Below are 17,705 nucleotides of genomic sequence, written 5' to 3'. Positions count from 1 at the left end.
CTCCACTGTACACAGTCAACCTCAGGGATATTTGCCTCCTGGGTAACCAAGTGATCCTCATATCCTTGACCCATAAACCAAAGTTCAACAGAGGCAGACCAGGAAAGATAATTTTCACTGCCAACCAATTTCTCCGAAGTAATCATAGGAGATCCAGATATGATAGAGGAAAAAATGGAAGTTTTACTAGCCATATCCACTTATCTGGAGAATGAAGTATGTTTGGATCGAAGAGAGCCCTAATACGGCTTCAGATTGCGGCGTGGCACCACCGAAAAAGGGAGACAGCCTCAGATCGCGGCGTGGTACCACCAGAGAGGTAGAAGAACACTTCCCAAGGCACGTGCAGGGATTGGGGTGGAGAAAAAATAGCCGAAGCTTCGTCGGAAAGACTGTTTGGAGGGCCGATGGAGACAAAAATCCCCAAAAGAGGTACGTGCAGGGCTCAGATGGGAAAACCAGGGATATAGGGAGGCTAGTCGGCGTCAGGCGAAGCTGGAGGAGGAGGTGCGTCGCCGGAAAAGGCCTCACGCGCCCTCACGCGCCGGCGCGTGAGATTCAGTCGTCGTCCGTAAAAGTGCGCGTGGCCGGCGCGTGGACTGTTTTCTGGCTCCGGTGCTTTGGGAAAAGTTGGAGATCTCCTCCAGGCGCTCCTCTTGGTGTGGTTGGTGTCGGAAAAAGATGTCGCCAGAAAGTTCGCCGGAAAAGTTACCGGCGATGAGTGTTTTCTGACGACTATTTGAATAACCGAAAAGTTTTGGGAGATGAGGAAGGTGACTGGAATGAAATACGGTCACCGGAAGGTTTCCCAGAATGGATGACACGGGGAAACTGGAAAGAATTAGGTTTTCTCCCTTGGCTCTGATACCATGTTAAGAGAAAGAGAAGAAAACCTTAATTCTCATTCATATATTTTTCTACTTACAATTGAGAAGTATATATATATATATACAAGCCTAGGAGAACTAACTACCATACATGTAACTTATATTAAAAAAGGAAAGACTGTACACTATATATACATTATATTCAACAATGAGAATTGATTCCACGAATAATGGGGGATAGGAGGGTCTGTTTTTAGAGAAGGAGGTGACCAAAGCAATGTCAGAATTGGGGGGTAATAAGGCTCCTAGGCCGGATGGGTTCTTGTTGGCCTTCTAGAAGTTTTGTTGACTTATAGTAGATGGGGAAGTTATGCAGGTTTTTGAGGAATTCCATTCACAAAATGTCGTAGCTCGCAGCCTAAATGTAACTTTTTTTAGCTTTAATCTTGAAGAAGGGAGGGGTAGGTGACCTATAGGACTTCAGGCCAATTAGTCTTATGGGGAGTCTTTACAAAATTCTTGATAAAGTCGTAGCTAATAGACTGAAAATGGTGATTGGCAAAGAGGTGTCGAATAAGCCAGAATGCATTTTTGGGGGTAGATAGATTCTAAATGTAGCCTTGGTAGTAAATGCGGCGATCGACTTGTGGAAACGAAGTTCCAATGCGGGGTTGGTTTGCAAGCTGGACATAGAAAATGCTTGTGACAATGTAAATTGGAAGTTCCTTCTTTCGGTTTTAGAGAAGATGGGTTTCAGCCCCAAATGGAGACCGTGGATCCTCTTCTGTTTTTCTACTATAAAACTAGTTGTTTTAGTTAGTGGCACTCCCACAAACTTCTTCTCGACATATTGGGGGCTGAGGCAGGGGGACCCATTTTCACCTTACCTGTTTGTTTTGATTATGGAAGCATTCAACAGATTAATTGCTAAGGTTGAGGAGGGAGTTTTTATTAAGGGTGTTAAGATAGAAGGTAGAGGAGGAGAAGGGGTTCAAGTTTCTCACTTGTTATTCGCTGATGATACTCTCCTCTTTTACGAGGATGATGAAGATCAATTGAAATATTGGAAGTGGATTGTCACTTGCTTCGAGTTGGTTTCAGGATAAAAAATAAATTTGCAAAAAAGTGAAATCATTCAAGTATGGGGCATGGAGGATGTGGACAAAGTTGTTGTCCTGTTCGGGTGCGCTATTGCCCTTGGACCCTCTCATAGATCAATTGGTGTTTAGAGAAGCCTCAATGTGATTCAAGGGAATGATAAGTCATGGCTATGAGACTATTTTTCAAACTAGTTGCACAAGCCATGGGAAAGTTTGTAATGTGATAATCGATAGTGGAAGTTGTACAAATGTGGTGGCCAAAGAGATGGTGACTAAACTAAACTTGACAATCAAACCTCTCCTTCAACCATACAAAATTCAGCTGTTCCAAAGGGGCAACGGTTTAAAAGTTACAAAGAGATGTTTGGTTTCTTTCTCTATTGGTAAGAACTACAAAGATGAAGTTTGGTGTGATGCTATGCCAATGGATGCATGCCATTTGTTACTTAGAAGACCTTGGCAATATGATCAAAATGTGTCACATTATAGGTTTAAAAATACTCACTCATTTGTCAAGGATGGTGATTGGATTGTTTTAACTCCTTTAAAGCCTAAAGTGAAAGATTCCAAGGTGGTTGGAAATTATTTTCTAACAGGTTCACAACTAAAGAAAGTTTTGACTAAGCAAGATGAAATCTATGCTCTCTTGGTTATGGATGCTTATGCCACTCAACAAGCACCATGTCATGAGCTTTTGTTGCCTTTGTTGGAGGAGTTTAAGGACATGATACCTGATGAGATTCTTATTGGTTTACCACCAATGAGGAACATTCAACACTGTATTGATCTTGTTCCAAGAGCTACCTTACCTAATAAAGTGGTGTATCGAATGAATTCATTTCAACAAGCTGAATTACAAAAGCTAGTGGATCATTTAATAGCTAAGGGGCTGATTCGAGAGAGTATGAATCCTTGTACTATTCCGACTCTTTTAGTCCTAAAGAAGGATGGTTCATGGCGTATGTGTATTGACAGTAGAGCTATCAACAAGATCACCATCAAGTACCAGTTTCCTATTCCTAGATTGGACAATTTACTTGATCAACTCTACAGTGCTAAGGTGTTCTCTAAGATTGATCTCTGAAGTGGTTATCATCAATTCAAAATAAGGGAAGGAGATGAATGGAAAATGGCATTCAAAACTGGAAAAGGACTTTATGAATGGCTTATGATGCCATTTGGGCTTTCAAATGCACCAAGTACCTTCATGAGGCTCATAACACATGTTCTTACACCTTACTTGGAAAGTTTGTGGTTGTATACTTTGATGACATTCTCATTTATAGCAAATCTTTGCAGGACCATATGGAGCATGTAATAAGTGTTTTTCAAACCTTGAGGGAGTAAAGAATTTTTGCTAACTTGCAAAAATGTCATTTCATCACAGATAGCCTTATTTTCTTGAGTTATGTGGTGTCTGGTGCAAGAATCAAGATGGATCCTAGCAAGGTGAAAGCAATAGAAAGTTCGCTAGTTCCTAAAACTATTCATGATGTACGGAGCTTCCATGGGATGGTCTCTTTCTATAGGAGGTTTATAAAGCATTCCAGCACACTTGTAGTTGCTATCACCGAATGCCTTAAAGGAGGAGATTTCAAGTGGACTAAGGAAGCCGATGAAAGCTTTGATCTTGTCAAGAGGAAGATAACCACAGTTCCGGTTTTGATAATTTTGGATTTCCACAAAGTGTTTGAAGTAGATTGTGATGCATCTAATGTGGGAATTGGTGTTGTAATTAACCAAGAAGGTAAGCCCATTGCTTTCTTTAGTGAAAAATTGAACAAAGCCATGACAAAGAGTTCTATGTAATAATCCGAGCTCTTAGTCATTGGAGTCACTACTTGCTGCCCAAAGAGTTTGTGCTCTATTCAGACCATGAGGCATCGAAGTATTTAAGCACCCAACACAAGCTAAGTGCACGACATGCAAAATGGGTAGAATTCCTTCAAGTTTTTCAATTTGTTCTCAAACATAAATTTGGACAATTGAATACAGTGGCTGATGCACTAAGTCGAAGACACGTTCTATTAAACACTATGCAATCTATGGTGATTGGGTTTTGGATTATTAAAACTCTGTATGAAGATGATTCTGATTTTGGCAATCTTTGGAAAGCTTGTCTAAGTGGACCAAAGAACCAATTCTTTATTCATGATGGTATTCTTTTTAGGGGTAAACAACTGTGTACCAAAATGCTCACTTAGGGAAGCCATAATTCGTGAGGCTCATGGTGGAGGACTTGCTGGACACTTTGACCAAGACAAAACCTTAATCATGGTGCAAGAAAAGTTCTATTGGCCTAAGCTTATGCAAGATGTTCAGAAGATTGTGGAGGGATGTGTTGCTTGTCACAAAGCGAAGATGCGTGGGAGCAATGCCAGATTATATACTCCTTTTCCAATTCCAACAACACCTTAGGAGGATGTGAGTATGGATTTCATTGTGGGACTGCCTGAAACTCAAAGAGGTAAAGATTCAATTATGGTGGTAGTAGAAAGATTTTCTAAAATGACTCATTTTGTTCCATGCAACAAAACTTTGGATGCCACTCATGTTGCTGACCTTTATTTCAAAGAAATTGTTAAGCTTCATGGCATTCTTAAAACCATCATTTCTGACCGAGATTCAAAATATTTGAGTCATTTTTAGAGAACTCTTTGGAAAAAGTTGGGAACTAAGCTTCAATTTAGTTCCTCTCATCATCCACAAACGGATGGACAAACTTGAATTGTTAATAGGTCTTTAGAAGTTGTGATTAAGAGCTTGGTGAAAAGGAATGTTAAGAGAATGGGAGAGCTTGTTGCCTCATGCCGAATTTGGTTACAATTGTTCGACAAGTCAAACTGCTAGTTCACCTTTTGAAGCAGTTTATTGGATGAATCCTATTGCCCCCTTGGATTTATCTCCCATTCATATTGACAACCATTTTAGTGGGGAAGCTAATGAAATAGGTAAATTCATTAAGAAAATTCATGAGCAGGTGAGAAGCACGATCTTGAAGCAAACTGATAAATACAAAAGGCAAGTTAATAAGCATAGCAAGAAAGTTGTGTTTCAAGAGGGAGATTTGGTATGGATTCATTTAAGAAAAGAAAGATTTCCTAACAGGAAGTATGCTAAACTTCAACCAAGAGCTGATGGCCCATTTAAAATTGTTAAAGAAGATTAATGACAATGCTTACAAGGTGGAGCTTCCTAGTGATTATGGAGTTTCAGCAACTTTCAATGTCTCAGATTTATCTCCATATCATGAAGATGAGCCCCTAGACTCGAGGACAAGTTTTTTTCAACCAAGGGAGAATGATGTAGGTAAGCAGCCCAACCTGAGTGATGCAGGTAAGCAACCCAATATGTGCCCACTTGAAGATGCAAACGAGCCTAATGTGAATTCTCTTACAAAAGAGACAACCCAATTTGGTTTAATGGTCCAAGAAGTAATTAAAGCCCAAAAGTTCACAATGGCGCCCGCTATTTGGTTTAATTATTCAATCAGTTGGTTTGTTAATTAGTTAATGAATCTAGTCATTAATAGTTTTTTCATTTCCTATGCTTGGAGGATTGTTCCAAGATTAAATAAAGTCTTTTCCTATTCTTGGAGGGTTGTTCCAAGATTAAATATGCTCAGTTTCAAAATTGAAAGGACTTTTCAGATTGTTAAGAAAAAAATAAACTAGGTGTTTGATTTTTCTATCAAAGTTCTTATCTCTAAGGTGGATTCCTTTGAGTGGTATGCTTAATTGTGAGTTCTTATCTTTAAGGTGGTGAATTTCTTATCCTTAAGAGTGGTGAACTTGTGTTGTTAGCTTATCATTTTATTTGCTTAAAACAGTATCATAAGGCATCCTAATATACCTCACCATGGTAAAACAAACTTCTCTTCACTCCCAGATGGTCAAGTTGATGGGAGTATGAGAGAAAGTGCAAACACCTGAAAAGATGAGAGCAGGCATTGTCTCAGATATAACCAATGGTGTTCTTCCTGTTCTAAAAGATCCTAGTATGAAGCTCTTCCTGTTCTAAAAGATCCTAGTATTAATTTCAAAGCAATCACCCAAAGAATGAATTGTATAAACCTCCTTTTACAACAATCTCCTCCTGAGTTCCGCTCCTAGACTGTAGCAACCAATATATTTGTAAGATCTCTAGGTAGAGGGCAAGAAATTCTGACCAAAACAAAAGGAACGGTCCTTACTGTAACCTAAGGCAATGAGCCAATGAAGGAAAATTAGTCAATAATATCTCTGCTCTCTAATCACCAGTTACATTTTTTAGGAATGATGTCTTTCTAGGACTTCCTAAGTTGTGGTGTGTGTAAAACCCCAACCCTGGTTGATTGGACTCTCTTAACCAGGGCGATGGCCAAGGATTTGCTCTTGAAGGGAATGATTAGATTCACCCACTTGTTGCCAAAAGATGGAGTTTTCTTTGTGATCCTAGGGAGATGAAGTCTCAATTACATAGGGTTGACCTTATCACTCTTGAGGATAAGTCCTTGATTTATCTTCGAGGAAGGTGGTGGAGATGTATTATAGGCCTCCCAAGTTGGTATATTTTTCACTAAGGTCATGATTCTGGAAGGTAACGAAGTGATTGATGGTCTTAGTTGTGGCTTACAGAACTATCTCTCTTCCTGTGGTTCTCGCGTTGTTGATTTCTTGATATATGCTACCCTCAAACTTGTCCTTAAGTTGACTAATTGAGTTGGTGAGTCCAATTTGTTGTGATTTGGCTTATGAAATGTCATCAGCATGAATGAATGGCTAGCAGTCGGATAGAGAAGTGGCAGCATGGTAAACACTACTCTAAAATGCGTAACAGCTGGTTGACCATTTCAAATTCAAATTCCTTTAGGCATCTTGAAAATAGGTTTTCCTTGCTAGTTGAGGATGAGTTAGTGGTAATGGTCTTAATCCCCTCTTCAAGACAACGATGTCTATTTGGGTCGGTGGCTATAATGAAGTCTTTTAAAAGGCCCAAAGCCCCTTTCTTAACAGATTAGCTTCAATATGCTTGTTGGTTCTTTAGTTTAGCCTAAGGGCCAAGGATCTGAGGTACTCCGTTCAACCCCAAAATTCTAGTATTGTGGCTTTTGGGCAAAGAAGATAATACACTGCTTCTTTCTGCACAATACAGTGGAGGTGTTAACTGCTACATTTTGTGGTTACATTTTCTAAAAGGTTGATGTTTGTGTCTTTTGTTTTTTTCATAGGAGTGTGTTGGTGTGTGAGTGTGCAAAGTTTATTGGGTTTCCCATTTTTTGAAATATTGTCAAAACATCTACAAGTCAGGTTCCTAAGTGATTTGAGCCTGCACAGGGTAGGGCTCTCTGGTTTAAGACAGAATTTGGAAATAGTTTTAATAATGAAGTTTTACAAAAACAAAACTTAAATGAGATTAATCGTGAGTTTTCAAGGGTGACCGGAAACTCAAAAGACAACAAACTCCAAGAGCAAAAATTTACTAAAATTCTCTCTTGCCTAACTCACCAACAACATTCTGACCTTGTGCTTGTGGCTTTGGGATCAAGCCAAGCGTTTCTACCAACTGGAGGGCTTTGGTTGACATGAGCATCAACTGCCTCAATGAAAGATTAACTCAGTTTGATTCTTCCTTTTTTAGGTCCTTGCAATAGGCCTGTGTTTGGTTTATGGGTCCACCAGTGATTATTCCTTACAGTCCTCATATACTCTAACCTGAGTCAATAGAGGCTCTTTGCAGTGCTCATAACCACTAACCTAAGAAAGGTCCCTTTCAACCATTCATAGTTAAATCAACAGCGAACTGAACTAAGAAATGGAGACCTTAACTCCCTTCACCCTTGAAATGGAAAACACAAGAAAACCAAAACATACAATTGAAAAGACGCAAACACAAACAAATGCTCAAACTTAAAACTAAAAAAGAAAGATTTACTAAAACAAGGAAAAGTTACAGAAAGGAAAAGAAACAGAGAACAACTAAAACAACCTAACTTATTTCCCTATTAATCCCCCCTCCCCTTTGTTTATTTACAGTTCCCGTATTTATAAGCAATAGCCCACTTTTAAATGGGGTGCGCTTTATGATTTCTATGCATGATGGGGTGTGTGATGTGCTTCCGTCTCAATGTGCTTGGGAAGTGCGCAATTGTTGAATCACCTAAGGGAAGTGTGCTATTCATCTAGGTATCCTTTAGGAGTGCGCAATCTAAGCAAAGGCCTTTAAGTGCGCTTCTTTGAAGTGCGCAATCCAGACCATCACTTAAAAGCGTGCAATCTAAACGCACTTTTTTAAGTGTGTAATTTGGATTAATGCTCTTAGGGTGCACCATCTACAAGGAGTTCTCCCTAGTGCGCTATTGGAGGTCTTGCTCAGATTGAAGTGCACTATTAGTGATAGTGTACCCCACTTAGGTACTCTTTCTCCATGAAGTTTTGGAAATGCACCAAACCTACCTTAATTTTGCAAAATCTCACAAAACATATCAAATGGGTTTCTTTAAGGCATTAACATCAAATTGAAGAACTAGGCTTGTTATGAGTACCTCAAACACATGACATTTTTAAAGCCATCCAAGTATTTAATTTGAGTTCTTGTCACTAACCGCAAGAATCATGATTGAAATATAGTTTGGAAGGGATTTGAGTGTTGTTTTTCATAGGGAAAGTGAGTTGTTTTTTACAGTTTGGAATACTATTATCAACTCTTGAGAAAGAAGAGTGAAAATGTGGTGTGTTGAAGAAAATCAAAGGGGAAAATTCTCTGAATTTTAGTGATGAAAATGAGCAATTAATTGCTTGAAAATTAACCAAAGGGAAAATTAGGGAATGAGAGAGTACCGCCTTCATTACCTTGTCTCCTTGCAATACAATTATTGTGATCCATGTCTAGGACTGACCCTACTTGAGGGGTTTTCATCCCTTTGGTTAATCCAAACAATTCTAAGGGAGACTTGGGTATAGCTACCTAAAGGCTCATTACATCGGATATCACTCTGCCATCTACCATCCACTCAAGACATTCTCAAGTAGTGGTAGCATGTGTTGACAATAATGAAGCAATTTTCCTCTCCTTAACTAACCTAAAATCAACCTCAAAAATCATGGCTTTGTATCTCAGATTCAGTGAAGAAGAAAAATCAGTCACCTTGTTTACTCTACTTACAGCAAACTCAAGGGAAGAAGAATTTTCTACTAGAAGTGAAGTAAACGTGAAGACGAAAAGCATATGCATTTGCCGAAAATTTTAAATCCAAATGCTCCTAGCATCAACTGAAAATGAAAAGGTCTTTGCATTGAATAGGAAAAAGAAACTTAAAATAAGATAGTTCAATTTTTTACATAAAAGAACTAAGTGGTCATCTTAGTCAATGAGATGGTTGTGCCTTATTGCTCATGAAAATATCCTAACTAAGCTTCCTTGCTTTCTCTACTCTACTCCCTGTCCATGCGTGTTGCTGCCGTCATGCTTGTTATTTATAGAAGAAAGGGTTAAAGTGTAAAGACTTTCAACTATAGTTGAATTTCTGAATAAGTTGAATTTTAACTTTATACGCAGACATTCAATGAATTTTTATCAGAGAGTTGAAACCCGTGCTAGATCAATTGCCTGCACGGAACATGATGACGTTGCTGTATGTGCTGCAGATAGTCGTCTAACAGCATTTAAATCTTTTGAAGTTTCTCTAAGATTTTGGATTAAGGTATTATCTATCGCTTTGAATATTTGTGATGTAAGAGCTACACATCTTTTAGAGGTTGTTTTGGTCTCAGCTTTTGCTATTTTGATTAGGTAAAATGAAACTAATGGTCAGAAGTACTTTCTGTTGAAGAGTAAAAAGTAGTTATGATGCAAGAAGTGTGAGCTCCTCGTACCATCACCCCGGTCGAGACCTTGTGGTTTTCCATGAAATTTCCCACATTTTTCTTTGGTGTGACATGCTTTCTTGCTGTACGAGCACCATAGTTTCTTCTTTGTTTAGTTCTTCATCAACTCCTGTCTTCCTTGCTCCATGTTAACATTATGATTCGTACCATTTGGTTTGGGTCCTCCACTTGGTTTCTTTACAATCATGGTTGATCCATCCACTGGTGGTGTATCAAGCATCACCCCTTTTCAGCTTTCTTCAGCATGGATGATAGAAAACACTTCATTTGAATGTTTGATTATAGTCTACCTCTTGCCATAGACTCTTCATCATATTGTAATACTCGATAATCGATCAGCTACCCTGTTTTGTAATGGAGATTTTAATATTCAATTCACAAATTCAGGCAGCATCCTGTACTTTTTAGTTCCTTTACCAAACGGTTTCCCAAATTGCATGTTCTATTGATTTCAGGTAACATTGAATTCCATAACTATGACATAATCATAGAATCTTCTTTGTCCCAAACAATAAATTGCAGATCTTCAGGTTTTGGGCATGTTCCAGTGAGATGACTCAGTTTTCCCCTACCCTTTAAAAACATCCTCACTAGTTGTGACCACTGTAGATAATTCCTTCTTGTTTAGCGGTATACAATCTGAATATTATGAAGTTCTCTAGTCATATGGTATTGGGATGCTTCCACGGGTGACTCTCTGTAATATTGATTAATGGGGCTGGTATGATTTCTGACATATCCAATATTGAAAAATCCAAAAACAGATTGATTCGATTCTGACAAAATAAGAGAGCCGAAAAAGCAAAAGACAATAGAGTACATTTATGGTGATTAAGGCCCAAGAATGAATTTAGGCAGGTTATCAATGACAATGAATCCGAGAGAGCAAATTGCTTTGATACCATGATGTGAGAAATTCTAATTCAAGAAGAAAACGAATAGTACATAATCCTATTCATAAAATTCAAAATATGATTGGAAACTAACTCTAACCATCCCTGTAAATTAGAAACACTCCTAATATATAGAAAGTTGTACCATAATTTCCTAAATTTAAGGACCTGATGTTCTTCAACATTTTATCATCCTTTCAAGGATCAGCACACATGGCAGAGAAGAGGTGACCTTGTACTGGCTGTCCAAAAGGTGACATGGAACAAAAATAAAAGCGGTCAAGATGGTCGAGGATATCTGACATGAGAGACCCATTTGAAATCTGCTACACCCTCTTTTTTCTTATTTAAGAAAAAGAAAAACACTGAAATAGAAGTAGGAGCGTGCGTGTGAGTGTCAGCTCACATGGTAGAAAAGATGTGGCCCTTTTACTCTTTCTCCATTTAACTTAAAGGTTACACTACTATATATTTATTTCAATTTGGACCATAATTCTCATTCCTACTATATATTTATTTATATTTGGAATCATCAGTTGTAGCAGCCTTGCTTCATCTACAACCTAAACATGGTGATGGTGTTACAATGCAAAATTCACCAATCCTTCTTCAAACTTTTTTGAGTTTTCCCTTGACAATGCTGTGATGAAAAGTCCAAGAAAGCCCAATGAAAGGAACAGAAATGCTCACCCTTCTCTCAAGTCTCAACTGCTAGTCCCCACCAAAATCTATGCCCATACTTTCCAAGCAATATCCTTAATTAGTCTGGTAGGCGAAGAAGACTGGGCTCCAAAAGGATGCTGTGAGATATCTGGAAGATCACCCATGACATTTTCAACGTACTGTGCGGTTGAAGGCCGAAAGATAAACACAGAGCATGAAAGCATGGACATGAGAAACTTGGAATAGCAGAAATGGAAAGCAGCATGTGCCTTAGCAGTGCAATTTTGTCTCTGTGTTTGTCATGTATGTGGTTGGGAGTAGTGCCTTCCATTTCTAGTGCACAGACAGACACCATCAAACCTGGGGAAGAGCTTCAATTCTCGGAAAAATTACTGGTTTCTGCAAAAGGGACTTTTACTCTAGGCTTCTTCAGCCTGGAATCTGGCAGTTATTTAGGAATATGGTACACAACTGATGATTATCACAAGAAAGTTTGGGTTGCTAACAGAGACAAGGCTATATCCGGCACCGATGCAAATCTCACGCTGGATGCCGATGGCAAATTGATGATCACGCATAGTGGGGGTGATCCAATTGTCCTGAATTCCAATCAAGCAGCCAGAAACTCAACAGCTACTCTGCTTGATTCTGGAAATTTTGTTTTGGAAGAGTTCAATTCGGATGGATCTGTGAAGGAGAAACTATGGGCGAGTTTCGATAATCCTACAGACACCCTCCTGCCTGGGATGAAACTAGGCATCAACTTGAAAACCGGGCGAAACTGGTCACTTGCTTCATGGATAAGCGAACATGTGCCTGCTCCTGGGACTTTTACTCTGGAATGGAATGGCACACAATTGGTGATGAAACGCCGAGGGGGCACCTACTGGAGCAGTGGAACCTTGAAAGATAGGAGCTTTGAGTTCATTCCTTGGTTGATGAGCTCTGACACTTTCAATAACATCTACAGTTTTAACAGTGTTTCGAATGCAAACGAGATTTACTTTAGCTATTCAGTTCCAGAAGGAGTTGTTTCAGACTGGGTATTGACCTCGGAAGGGGGACTTTTTGACACTAGTAGACCCGTATTTGTGCTGGACGATCAGTGCGCTAGGTATGAAGAATATCCAGGGTGTGCAGTGCAAAACCCACCCACTTGCAGGACTAGAAAAGACGGATTCATGAAGCAATCGGTTCTCATATCAGGATCACCATCATCAATAAAAGAAAAATCGAGCTTGCGCCTTAGGGATTGTAAGGCTTTATGCTGGAATGATTGTTCTTGTACTGCTTATAATAGTATATACACTAACGGAACTGGATGTCGGTTTTGGAGTACAAAATTTGCACAAGCCCTCAAGGATGACGCAAATCAGGAGGAGCTCTATGTTTTATCCTCATCACGAGTTACGGGTAAGAGTCTCTCTGTATTTTTGCATTCCTGAAAGTAACCAAAGCAAAGTAGTTGATGAATCCAACATTTTTATTGAATTTACAACCCTAATAGGTGATCAAAAATTCAAAATACCATTAGAGGAGCTATATCAAGACCATAAAAGACCCTCTTTCACTCAGTTCTGCTCTAACCACAAAATTTATCAACTTCTATCTATGCAGGGAGCAGTTGGTGGATATGGGTCATTATTGCAGGAGTGGTACTTGTGGTCTTGTTGGCACTTGTGGTCTTGTTACTTACGGGCTCCTTATACTATTCAAGGAGAAAATTCAGAGGTAGTATTTTATTTTAACTTTTGTTGATGATAGTAATGCCATTTGTTAATGGGTTGGATTGAACTTGTGACTTGTGGTATAACAGGGGAGAGAGAAATGGAGGAAGCTGCGCTGCTTGAATTGACAACTTCAAACAGCTTTAGTGATTCAAAAGATGTTGAACATGATGGAAAGAGGGGGGCTCATGATCTTAAACTGTTCAGTTTTGATTCTATTGTGGCTGCCACGAATAACTTTTCATCTGAAAATAAACTTGGAGAGGGTGGTTTTGGCCCGGTTTATAAGGTAAATATTATTATTTCATTAATCCATGGCATGTAATAGGAATAGGACATTCTTTGTTTTAAGTACCCCAATTAAAGCTTCCTTGTGGATTGTGGATATTTTTGCAGGGGAAATTACCTGAGGGGCAAGAAATAGCAGTGAAGAGACTTTCAAGGGGCTCCAGCCAAGGATTGGTGGAGTTTAAAAATGAGATTAGACTGATCATCAAACTCCAACACATGAATCTTGTTAGACTTTTGGGTTGTTGCATCAAGGGAGAAGAAAAGATGTTAATCTATGAGTTCATGCCCAACAAAAGCTTGGACTTCTTCCTCTTTGGTTTGAATACTTCCCTTTTTTTCTTCCTTTTATCTGCATGACTTTTCCTTATGTTCTTATCTTTTTTTTTTTTTCTTGAAACAATTTACTAGCTGTGTGTTGTGTTCACCCAAATTTTCAGATCCTGCTAGAAGAAAGATATTGGACTGGAAAAGACGTCACAATATCATTGAGGGGATTGCACAAGGACTTCTTTACTTGCATAAATATTCAAGACTAAGAATTATTCATAGAGATCTAAAAGCAAGTAACATCCTACTTGATCATGACTTGAACCCGAAAATTTCTGATTTTGGCATGGCCAGAACTTTTGGGCGAAATGCATCGGAAGCAAATACAAATAGGATAGTTGGAACATAGTAAGCATGACTTTTCTTTATCTGTCAACTTTCTTTTTCAGTCTAATGTACTAAACCTTCTACTGTGGATGCAGTGGTTACATGCCACCCGAGTATGCCATGGAAGGAATTTTCTCGGTGAAATCAGATGTTTATAGCTTTGGGGTCCTACTGTTGGAGATTGTGAGCGGCCGAAAGAACAAAAGCTTTCATCATAACCACGGTGCCTTTGCCATAAACCTGGCAGTATACGTAAGTCTGCTATATCTCATATTTGTCTCTATATTATTTTCAACAGCACCCGGTGTATCCTTCCAAAATTTTCATACTAACCTCATAAGTAAATCAACCCTAAATGAACTGGAAACAGGCTTGGGATCTATGGAAAGAAGGTACTAGCTTGGAGCTAGTGGATCCAATGCTGGAGGATTCCTACTCAACAACCCAAATGTTGAGATGCATTCATATTGCTCTCTTGTGCGTACAGGAGAGCGCAGCAGATAGGCCTACAATGTCAGCTGTTATCTCCATGCTCACCAACGAAACTGTGCCCCTACCAAACCCAAATCTACCCGCATTTTCCACTCATCATAAAGTGTTAGAGCTAGATTCACACAAAGGCAAGCCAGAGAGTTGTTCTGGATATGTAACTATTTCAGAGACGGAAGGTCGGTAAAGAAGAGAATTTCAAGGGGTGACAGGAAACCTAGAGAACAGAAGTTTTTGTCCTAACCTATCAGCAATTTGTCTAGATTGATTTGTATTGCCACCATATATTTATTAGATATAGAGTCAACTAGGTTTCCCTCAAGGTAATCTTTTTCAAAGCACAACAGAAGCTGATTTGGTATCATTTGAAACATAGTTTGAACCTATAGCCTGTAGCTCTATTTGCCTTTTTTTCTAGGAAATTTATCTAACCATACACCAAATACCAAAATTTTGCCTTTTAGAAACTTTGTTTTTTTACTTTTGAAATTTAGTGGATTTTGGGGAAAATAAATGTCTTTCCATACGCTGTAATAATAATGTTGAGACCCTTCCAAAAATGCCCACTTTGACAACTCTCCTAGTTGGATCACCCACTTGGAAAAGTCACGTAAGCAAGGTCCAAGTCAGCTACCTACTAAAGCTGATGACAAGGCTCATGTACATGTCATCATCCAACTAGACACTTCACATGAATTGATTTTTTAAAACATATTTACCCCCAAATGTCTTCTTCTCTCTTCAACCAAACCCTAACACCAAAAACCCATGTTCTTTCTTCTTCGGTCACAAGCACAACCCATCACAAGGTGGAACGATCCATAAAAAATCCGGCAGCTTCTCAATTTGCCATAACCCATCAACCCCAAACGAACCTCCAAACATGATTCCTTATTTTATTTCTCCTCCATCACCATAAGAAAGACGACATCATCATTTTTCCACCAAACATCAATTCGAAAACAAAAGTCCAAGTGTGAAACCCCTAACAAAGCCTAGGTAGACAAATAACCTCTTTCCTTCTTCTCATTTCAACATCGATAGAGTCATTTCTTCCCTTCCTATACTTCCTCTTTTGCTTTTACGTTGAAAAAGAGAAAGAAAGCAATTGAGAGAAAGAGGGAACAAAGCAATGAAATATTGTAGTTGCATTTAACTTTTAAAGTAAGGGTTTTTCCAGATAATATATGTATTTTATTAAATTTTATAATAACTATTTATTTTGATTTGTCATTTTGATTCTTTGAGATTTGAATATTGTCATAGTTATGTGATTTTTGGAATGTTGTGATTTAAACTTGATTACATTGCATATTTGTACATGTTGAATGTTCATTAATATTATTCAATTTTATATTTTAATTTATTTAGGGTTTATTTGAAATGAAATATGGTTTAAAATTTGATAAATGATAGGAAAATGAGATGGTGGTAAGCTATATTGATTTTGTTTTATTTTTTGAATTGTTGTGTTTGTGTTGTATATGGTTGTTGGGAAGAATATAGAAAAGAGAAAAAAATATGACTATTGAATGAGAAGGGAATACAATTTTTATATGGGATTCAAGATGTTTTGTTGTTTAATGTTGTTTATATGGGATTCTAAAATGAGTAGGTTGAGTTTTTTTATATAGTTGTTAATTGGTGAATTTAATGCATAGGAAAAGAATTCATGTTTAGTCATGAGTAGATGAGTACGAATTTTAAAAATGATTGGGAGTAAAGTTTGAATAAATTTCTTCATAAAAGTTTTGAATTTGTAATGAATGAGGGTTGAATTGAAAAGAAAATAAAACAAATGTAGTAAAGCAGACATGAATTTATGTTGGAATTAGGGAAAATAGTAGTGGAACCTTAGGTGGAAATCTGATGCTCACGCCCACAAATATGAAATTTGTTTTGTTTATATGTGTGTAATGGTCATAATAGGGGTCTACCCTTGGATGAAGGTGTTGACCGTAATTTAGGTAATGACATTTGGATGAAATAATTGTTTTTGTAAGAGGTTGCAGTAAGTAATTAGAAGTTAACCCATTTGTTTGGAGGTAGACCCTTAGTTGTAAACATTGTTGTGGTCTAATCTAGGGAGTAGACAAAATAAAGGAAGACCTATTGTTTCAGGGGTTGGCCCGAAGACAGGGCCATTAGCACAATTTAGCTTGAAAAGTTACAAAAACAATGGTTGGGCCATGAATTGAGAGGTTCACTTCCCAACTTATATAACATAACAAATTACTACCAAATAAAATAGAATAATTGCATTGCTTAATGTTAAGTATACTCTATGCAAGTCCATATTTACAACATTAATTGAAGACCATGAAATGCAAATGAAGCTCACTTGTAAAGTTCCAAAGATAAATGATGTATGAATGTATGATGGTCATAAGCATGATAATCAGTTTTGTTATAAGTAATTTGGTTTAGGCAGTGTTATTAAAAAATTAGTTAATTGTTTCAACTTGACTAAAGGTTCATGTTTCTAAATAGGGGCTACACATGATCGAGTATCATTTAAATGGATCCAAGTAATACAATTTACTATTATCTGTAGATTGGAAGAGAGCTAGTAAGGGGTGAACATGGCAGTGTGGAATATATGGGTGGGAGACGAGAGAGTATAAGTTTAGAACGATCAATGACATATAATGATTTTGTTTCAAGGATTCGTGGGAAAATGAGCATCGATATAGTGGGACCAACATTTTCGTACACTCTCCCATTTGATCTATATGCACTTCAACCATTGAAAAATGATGAAGACTTGACAAACATGTTTCAATTTAGTGACCAATTCACACGTGTATATATGTTTAGCATCAACAGTTGAAGGCGATGAAACAGTTGAGAATGGAGGGCAAAGGTAAGTTATATCAAAAGAATATCTAATCTTAAATGATTTCGTGTATTTATTTATTCATTAATATTTATGCTTATTCATTAGATGATAAGTTGATAAATAAACATATTTATAATGCAGATTGAACGAAACAATGGTAGGGTCAAACTCACTAGTCCCATATTCAATAAGGGACGTTGATATTAATTAGAATGCAATCATGAGGATTTCATCAAAGATGTGTTGAATCACATGTGGGTACACTAGAGTCGAGTCATTTTGAGAGTGCAATATTGGGTAGTGGGCATACCTTCTCAACTATAAATGAATTTTGAGATGCAATATATCTCATGTCAA

The 17,705-nt window shown here is 37.9% G+C and overlaps 1 protein-coding gene across 1 annotated transcript; it reads left to right on the top strand.

Moving 5' to 3' along the window:
* Positions 1 to 11,221: 11,221 nt before the first annotated feature.
* LOC117918499 (G-type lectin S-receptor-like serine/threonine-protein kinase At1g67520) lies at positions 11,222 to 14,901 on the top strand. Its single transcript, XM_034835207.1, has 7 exons — positions 11,222 to 12,761; positions 12,966 to 13,079; positions 13,165 to 13,364; positions 13,472 to 13,682; positions 13,804 to 14,041; positions 14,116 to 14,272; positions 14,391 to 14,901. The coding sequence occupies exons 1-7, from the start codon at positions 11,600 to 11,602 to the stop codon at positions 14,694 to 14,696; spliced, it is 2,388 nt and encodes a 795-aa protein (XP_034691098.1). The 5' UTR covers positions 11,222 to 11,599; the 3' UTR covers positions 14,697 to 14,901.
* The last annotated feature ends 2,804 nt before the right edge of the window (positions 14,902 to 17,705 follow it).

The sequence above is a fragment of the Vitis riparia genome, chromosome 7, assembly GCF_004353265.1.
Source record: "Vitis riparia cultivar Riparia Gloire de Montpellier isolate 1030 chromosome 7, EGFV_Vit.rip_1.0, whole genome shotgun sequence".
NCBI classification, from domain to species: Eukaryota; Viridiplantae; Streptophyta; class Magnoliopsida; order Vitales; family Vitaceae; genus Vitis; species Vitis riparia.
The sequence above is the reverse complement of the archived record's forward strand: the minus strand, read 5'-3'. Positions and strand labels throughout refer to the sequence as shown.